The following is an 8,375-nucleotide window of genomic DNA, read 5'->3' as shown; positions in this document are numbered from 1 at the left end:
CATGAGCATAGGGTGTGACCACGGGCGCGTCGGGCGCGGCCATGGGCACTCGGACAAGAATGCAGGCGTGTCGATGCAGCCACAATGGTAGGAGCCTCGGGTGTTTTAGCGCGGCCCACCTGCTGGAGCCGAGCTCGAGCTGCCTATCCATGGGGTCGTGGGAAGATGACACACCGATGGTGAATGGAAGGGGGAGGATTAGAGATATAGGAGGAGGCCGTGACGGGGATGGAATGCTCGCTGGTGGCCATGACGGCTTCCCTTGTGGTTCTTCGTAGCCGGATGATGCTCGCGTGCGTCGTCTTTGTTTTGTCTATTTTTTAGAGCATCTCCAACAGCGGCGGTAAAAAACGCGCGGGGGATGCGTGGATTTTAGCACGCGCGGAGCGGTTTCAGACGCTCCAACGGGCGCGGGAAATGCCGGGGCACGGGAAAAGATCACGCGTGCGTGAAAAAATGGCCCGACGCGCGTTATCTTTGGCGCGCTTTATAAATTCAGCGCCCCTCCACACACCCTCGGACCACTATGTGCCTCGCCACGCGCCCTCCCACCGCTCTATGCCTCGCCACGCGCCCTTTGCCGCTCTATCCGTCGTTCTTTCTTGACGTTGCTCGCCTCGCCGCCGCCACGTTGCCGGGTATGTTCGGGCTTCCGTGGTGTCCGCGAGCGCCCCTCTGGCACATTCTACGCCGAGATCCGCTCCGGCAACATGCGTCTTGTTCTCATCATGTTTGACACGGCCGACGAGGCCGCCCGCGCGTACGACGCGACGACGTGGCTCCTCGGGCGGCCCCATAGGGACATGAATTTCCCTGAGGCGATGACGCGGGAGTGGGCACAGCAGCTCGCGCCTCCCCCGCGGGTTGTCACCGAAGAGGACCGTCGCCCGAACTGGAGGCGGGAGCGCCGCCTCGACATCGCTGAGATGGACGAACATGCCTTGGCGGCGTGGCGCCAACAGTTTCCGCAGGACATCCTCGATGAGAATGCATTCTTCGCGCAAAGGAGGGACAGGAGGAGGACAGAGTGAGCAACCGATCACGAGGACAAGCGTATGTGGAAGCAGGCCACATTCTTCAACATCGAGCTCAAGGGAGCGTCAACTTGGGACCCCGACGGTGAACGGTGGGCTGACGCCTTCATCACGACGGAGGAGTCGGACACCAGCTTATTTTAGTGTAAACTTATTTTAGTGTGCCGCACGGTTGCGCGCGTGTTGGAGATGCGCTTAGAGAGTTTGTTGATATGTGGTGCTTTTCTGTTGCAAGTCGGATGTCCCAACCCATGCGTAGCCTCCTACTATGTTATGATGATATCAACATCCGTACGTCGAGACTGTTTTGTGGATATATAGAAGTCTCCGTTGGATAGCAAAAGTGATGCCCTAATCGATGTATGTATGTGCGTAGTGTGTAGAATGTCTGAGTTAAAGCGTCTACAATCACAACATGCTAATTTGGGCCTCCAATGTTCGCGGATAGACCTTAAATTTTGGGTCGTGACATTTATCATAGGTGTGGCATATTGGACACCCGATCACATGACCCTCTCTGACATATTCATAAGGCAACTCATATGATCATGTGTGGACGAACATTAGAACTGTACACACGTCCGGGCGTAGCTATTTCGTGCCACAAGCCCAACAACAACTACTCATCCCCGCCCCGCACGTGTGGCACGAAGCGATTATGCCCTGCCGTTTTTTATGTCAACTTTAGTTATCCGGGGATGGCAACTTTAGTTGTAAAACATGACAACTTTTGTGTTTTCGTTAACTATAGTTGCCATGTCTAATTAACGATAATTTCCATATATGATCAAATCATAGTAGTCATGTATGGTCAACCATAGTTGTCATGTGTGATTAACTAGTTGACACGGATGGTCAAACCAAAGTTGTCATATATGGTCAACCATGGTTGCCATGTGTGATTAACTAGTTGCCGCATGTGGTTAAAGCACAGTTATCATGTGTGGTCAATTGTAGTAGTCATATGTGATTAATTAACTAGTTATCACGTGTGGTCCAAGCATGGTTGTCATGTATGGTCAACCATAGTTGCTATATATGGTTAACTAGTTGCCACATATGTATAACCGTAATTGTCATCTATCACCATACGAGCGTTGTGGGCGAAGATCAGTTCACCACACGGCATGGACTGGATAGTGTCCGTGTGGACAAGGACCGGCTCACCCAAATGGCAACTGCGCGCTACAAGTCGTGCAAGGCCGTGTGGGCGAGCCCTCTAACCCACATGTAACACACTACGCTTACGTGACACTTAAATTTCATTAGAAATTGTCAAAATTCGTGCAAACCAGAATAGACCAAGATTAAGGCATGTGGACAAAATATAGAGATGCCATACATGTGGACGTTACCATTTGGATAAACTTTACCATTTGCAAATACAAATCTTATTTTCAAAATAAGAAATACATACAAAGAGATGAACGTCGATCATCACGTTCATGTTGAATCGGTAGGACACCGAATAAAATTCTCATACATAAGATTTTTACGTGCCTACACATCCCCATTGACCGACGGGTTTTCGATGTTTCTAGTCTCACCTTACCACGTGAGGAGCTAATCGACTGGCTTAACTAGCCGGGTCGTACAGAAGCAATAAGTTTGAGTCATCATTATATCCTTTGTGGAGGAGATAGACTATTACTATGAATCTTCTCTACTTATCACAGAGAAGATTCATAGGCATGGTCTATCTCCTTCATAAATAAAACATAGATTTTGCATGATTATTTTTGAATCATAAAATAAAAATCTCTTTCATTGTAGTAGGGCGATAAATGTATATGAATGAGATGAACTTGACACTTAATGAAAAATTTAATTGATGAAATGCGGTCTAGTGTCAAGCTACCTCATTCATACAATGAGAATTGATCGACCTATGCAATTAATAGAGAAGCCCGCCACCATGTGCCAACGCTGACGGACAAAAATTTGGGTCGAACTGACACAAACATCTCCTCTCCGACGAGCACGTCCGAGCAGAAGCACGCAAGGCTAGCTCGACACGTCGTTGCATCCTTCATGCTGTGTAGAGATGAGAGAAGGAGTTCCGGCCATTCGGGTGGTTGTAGATGTAACCGCTATGAAATGCGGCGGGGTGTCCGATCACGCTAGGTGACGTTTGTGTGTCTTCATATAGTTTCTACATTTTATTTCGATTTGAGGAGTGTTGATTAATCTGTGCATATATAGGGATTAAATGAATGGTCAGTTTGAGTCAAATTTTTTGACCGGGCACTCATTGTACAAGCGTTTTGGAAGGAAATATGGGTCCAGCTGTAGTCTGTAGATGCTTTTAACTGGTGGATCATCCGGCGCTCGTACACAGGGACAGCTACGCGGTATCGACCTGGTGCATTACCCGGACAACCTACAAGTGGCCGGGTCGTGATTTTATTGGGACCTCCGTGCGGTTTAGGTTCCCTGTCCATTCATGCCATATAGTATGATCGATGATGAAATTAATGGGTATCCGGTGTACGTTTGCACTGTAGGTAGATGCAACGCAAAGAGGTCTGCAGGTGGACATAAGGTCTGGACCGTGGTAGCTCGGCCAAATTTAGGCACGGCATAGACTGTGACGCTGCAAAATCTAAGCAGAGTTTTCGACCCTGCATTTGCGCATTCGACGATTCTTTCTGTCGCAACGCATGCGGAAGGAGAGGAAACAGAGCGGGAAGGCGAGGATTAATCGCCATGGAATCGCACAATGATCATAATTAACTACGGCATCATTAGAATGTCACGAAATGATTGAGTACAAGTGGCGCTGTAGTACGCCTTGACTTTTCCAATAGTATCTGGGTCCCAGTAATCATGAAAGTGCTTCGTGTGAGTAGTAAATGAAAGGCTAGCCGTGCATTTTATCAAGTGGTTCCGGGCAGCTGCCGTGGTACGCCAAATGCTACGGAAATCCAATTGAACGCATGGCATCGCAGGAGCTAGTGCTAGCATTTTGCACCATTATTTGCCCTTTTTGAGCCGTGGAATTTCCACGCATTGTAGTTGGAGCAGAGAGATTAAGGCGTGCTGGTTGCATATGGTTCAACGAGGCCCGCGCAGGAAAAAACCATGTTGTTTAGTTCAGTGTGTTCACTGGTGGCCTTTATAGCACGGACCTCAAACCACCTTCCACGCACATCCATTGAAAACGCTGAAATCAACAGTTTCTTGAGAGCCATGTCCCTGCTATGCACGTTGATGGCAGGGGGCTGCATGCGAGGGGCCACGTTCGAGAAGCCGCTTTGTTTCCCGAAGCGCTCACATTTATTACCCTCACATTGCATTCCTCCCTCTTTTCACTTTCCACCTCTCACCGACGACGGCAACGACGTTCAACAGATCGAAGAACAGCAAGGCAACCTCAGGCCCCTTCACCGGCATCCACTGCATCACCAGCATCACTTCGGCAACGTGGATAAGTACTTTTGTAACCTTCTCATGCACTAATTCGCAATCGGACCGCGTTTAGGTTCGATCCACGATTAGAGGAATGGGGAATCGATGTAAATCTTACATAGTAGCGCGGATTTGAGGTTCTCGATCCAGACTGAGTACAAGGGGAATGGGGATTGGGGGTTAATCTTACTCAGTAGTCTCAAATCTTAGCCCCGACGGCCTTGGAGGTGGTTGGAGCGGCGGGTGCCCTTGCCTTGTTCTTGTCCTCGTGTTGCACTACTGTTTCTTTTCCTCGTCGGAGTCCACGTCGATTGGTATACTTTGATGTCCTTGCTCCAGCGCCCTTTCCAACCATCACCACCGCTTCTTCTTCCGCTCATTGCCATTGCTTTTTGTTCCTCCTCCAGCGTTACCACAGTCCTTGTCATGAAGACCGTTGTGGCACAAGGGTCCCGAGGACGCGTGAACTCTGTGTACTTGGTCCACTTATCCCTCGGTCGAGCATCACCAAAGTCGGCCAGATTCATGGCCCAGCGAAGGAGGTCCACTGACATTGCACCCTTTGGTATGTCAGGAATCAGCGCCTTCAACTCCTCCGGCGTCGCCTTCTTTACCACAATGTCTGATTCTTTGTGCATGTCTTCCATGCCACTGAAGTTTGAGGAGACTTCCATGTTGTTCTAAAACTTGGTGCGGTCACCAAGCGAGCACCATAGTAAGAAAGCCCTCCATCCATTGCCCGAAGGGGGGTTGGGGATGGGGTTGGATTTGCTGTTGGGGTTGGGGTTGGAGTTGTTGTTGGAGTTCATGGCGATGGATAGGAGGAAGAGTGAGAGAAGTGAGGGTTGACTGATTGAGGTGGTGGGTAAGTGGTGATAGTGAGGACGGATAAATAAAGAGGCTTTGGACGATGGGTTTTAATGGCGATTGATAATTGTTTTCTGCGTTGGGTTTTCGTGCAGAGGAACGGGTTATCGCGACACAATGTGGGTAAGTATTTCCCTCGATTATGAAACCAAGGTTTATCGAACCAATAGGAATATCAACCACAACCGTCTTCAACAAGTACATACAAAAGAACAAATAACTTGCACCCAACGCGGACAAGATGGTTGTTAATTCTCTTGTCTTGTTATTTCCAACGAAGTCAGGTGTGTAGATAATTGTAGATAGCAAGATAAAATAGAAACAAGTAAATGGAAGCAAGGTAATGAAGGTTTAATCAATATGTTGTGAATAGACCCAGGGCCATAGCTTTCCGTAATTGCATCTCTCATGAAAACAACATACGGTGGGTAAACAAATTACTGTTGGGAAATTGACACAAAAGCATATAGTTATGCGATCTTCGCGTCAATGATCATGTGTATATAGGCATCTTGTCCATAAACAAATAGGCCGACTCCTACCTGCACCTATTACTATTACTGCACTCATCGACCACTATCCAACATGCATCTAGAGTATTGAGTAAAACAGAGTAATGCATGGAGAACAATGACATGATGTAGACAAATTAAACTCAAGCAATATCAATAAACTCCATCGTTTTATCCTTAGTAGCAGCAACACAAAGACGTATCTTGTCCCCTTCTGTCACTGGGATATAGAAATTTTCCAAGTTGAACCTACCACAACGCACCTCTCTCACTGAAAAAATATCAAACTACTTGACCAAACTATATCAATAGATCAGAGAGAATTACGAAGCTATCATAATCGTGCACGTAAGAATCATATAAGTATTCATAGGAGACTCGAATATTTTTCATGAATAATCTAAACATAAACCCACAATTTATCAGTTTCCAACAAATGCACCGCTGAAAAGGAATGGATCAAAGCGAAGATGCGATGATCATTGTATTAAAGATATGAGAAAGAGAGAGATTCCCATATAGGTACTGGCCATTGACCCATAGGTCTGTGGTGAACTACTCACACATCATCCCGAGGTCAGTAAGGTTGATGAAGGGGCCCTCCGTGACCGATCCCCCTCCGACACGGTGCCGAAACGGAGCTCCAGATGGCGTTCCGTTGGAACAAAGACTTGCGGTTGTGTAAAAAGTGTTTCACGACTCTCTCTTGTGTTTTGAAGGTAGATGAGAATTTATAAGACAAAGAACGGAGTTGGGAGGGCCATGAGGGAGGCACAAGCCATCAGGACGCCCCCAGGCCGTGCCTTGTTGACTTGTGGGCCCCACATGAGGCCTCCAACCTTCTTCCGATGCTTGTTGGTCTTCTTTTGATCCAGAAAAAATCACCAAAAAGTTTGAGGGCAAGTGGACTTTGTCTGGTATGGAAACCTGAGAAGTGAAGAACACGCACAAAACAACAAGTGGCACCAGGCACTATGACAATAGGTTAGTGCTAAATAATAATAAAAATGGCTAATAAATACCCCAAAAATATTCTAGAATGATAATGTATCACCATGGAACAATCAAAAAGTATAGATACACTCGAGACGTATCAAGCATCCCCAAGCTTAATTCCTGCTCGTCCTCGAGTAGGTAAATGAGATTTTTTTTTTATGTGACATCCTATCCATGATGTAACCTTATGCATATATGCTCACTAAAAAATGATGAAATCACAAACATTAACATAGCAATACTTATAGGTATAAGCAACAAATCATTAATATTTCAAAGTATACGATCATCAAAGATCGTTTTACCCCCTATCCATCTTTATTATGTTAGCAAGTCATGGCTCCATATTCACCACATTAATACAAATGCCAAGCACCACGGTGTCCAAGTCTGGAAATTGGATCGTACTTTTTCAATATGCATCAACTTTTTATTCTTCACGCAATACATGAGCGTGAACCATTGGACATAGCATAAAGGTGGAATAGAGTATGGTGGTAGGTTTAAAAGGGGTAAAAGTGAAGAAGATAGTCTCACATCAACTAGGCGCACCAACGAGCTATGGAGATGCCCGTTAATAGATATCGATGCGGGGAGTAGGGATTTCCATGCAAATGATGCACACGAGCTACAAGTGTATGAAAGCTCCACTGAAGCTAAGTGGGGTGTGCATCCAACTTGCTTGCTCATGAAGACCTCGAGCGTCTGAGGAAGCATGTCATAGGAATATACAAGCCAAGTTTATTAAAAAGTGATTCCCACTAGCATATGAATGATATAACATGAGACTCTCTATATGAAGAACAAGGTACCACTTTGAGGCACATGTGTGGTAAAGGACAGTAGCAAAGTCCCTTCTCTCTTTTTCTCTCATTCATTTTTTTAATATGGTGGGCTCATTTGGCCTTCCCCATTTTTAATTTCCTCACTCGGACAATGCTCTAATAATGATGATCATCACACTTTTATTTACTTACAACTCAATAGGAAAACTGATAGGATGATATGACTCTGAATGAATGTGTGTGGCAGTGTACCAGGATGTGCAAAGATCTAACGTGACATGTATCAAAAATATGATGAACGGTGGCTTTGCCACAAATACTATGTTAGCTCTATATGATCATGCAAAGCATTATGATGGTGAATGAACTAGTCATGTGAAGTGTTGATGACATTTGCATGACAATATATCTCGGAATGGCTATGGAAATACCATGATAGGTAGGTATGGTGGCAGTTTTCAGAAGGATATAAAAATGTTTATGTGCAATAGAGCGTGCCATGTCACGGGGTTTGGGTGTACCAGCGAGATTTGCACCGATCCTCGAGGTGAGAACGGACGATGCACAATACCGAAGAGGCTAGCAAATATGAGGAGGTGAGAGTGCGTATGTCCATGGTGTCATATTAGTCATGAAGAATTCATCTACTTATTGCAAAGTTTTATTAGTTTTATCACAAATCAAAGTACTACTCGCATGCCCCGATGGAGAGGGTTGGTAGAAATTAACCATTGCGCGACTCTGACTCAAAACAACACAAGTATTTCAACAAG

The 8,375-nt window shown here is 46.0% G+C and overlaps 1 protein-coding gene across 1 annotated transcript; it reads left to right on the top strand.

Annotated features, from left to right (window-relative positions):
* Positions 1 to 228: 228 nt before the first annotated feature.
* Positions 229 to 1,031, top strand: LOC123428675. The gene is made up of 2 exons (XM_045112863.1): positions 229 to 293; positions 500 to 1,031. The coding sequence occupies exons 1-2, from the start codon at positions 229 to 231 to the stop codon at positions 1,029 to 1,031; spliced, it is 597 nt and encodes a 198-aa protein (XP_044968798.1).
* The last annotated feature ends 7,344 nt before the right edge of the window (positions 1,032 to 8,375 follow it).

The sequence above is a fragment of the Hordeum vulgare genome, chromosome 2H (assembly GCF_904849725.1).
Source record: "Hordeum vulgare subsp. vulgare chromosome 2H, MorexV3_pseudomolecules_assembly, whole genome shotgun sequence".
NCBI lineage: Eukaryota > Viridiplantae > Streptophyta > Magnoliopsida > Poales > Poaceae > Hordeum > Hordeum vulgare.
Note: the sequence above shows the minus strand (reverse complement) of the source record. Positions and strands in the feature narration are given on the sequence as shown.

Excerpts from the sequence above, each read along its gene's own strand:
- LOC123428675 (XM_045112863.1), top strand. The coding sequence starts at position 229 with ATGGAATGCTCGCTGGTGGCCATGACGGCTTCCCTTGTGGTTCTTCGT. Across the intron at positions 294-499 it reads CGTAGCCGGATGATGCTCGC|CGCCCCTCCACACACCCTCG; the intron begins GTGCGTCGTCTT and ends TTATAAATTCAG.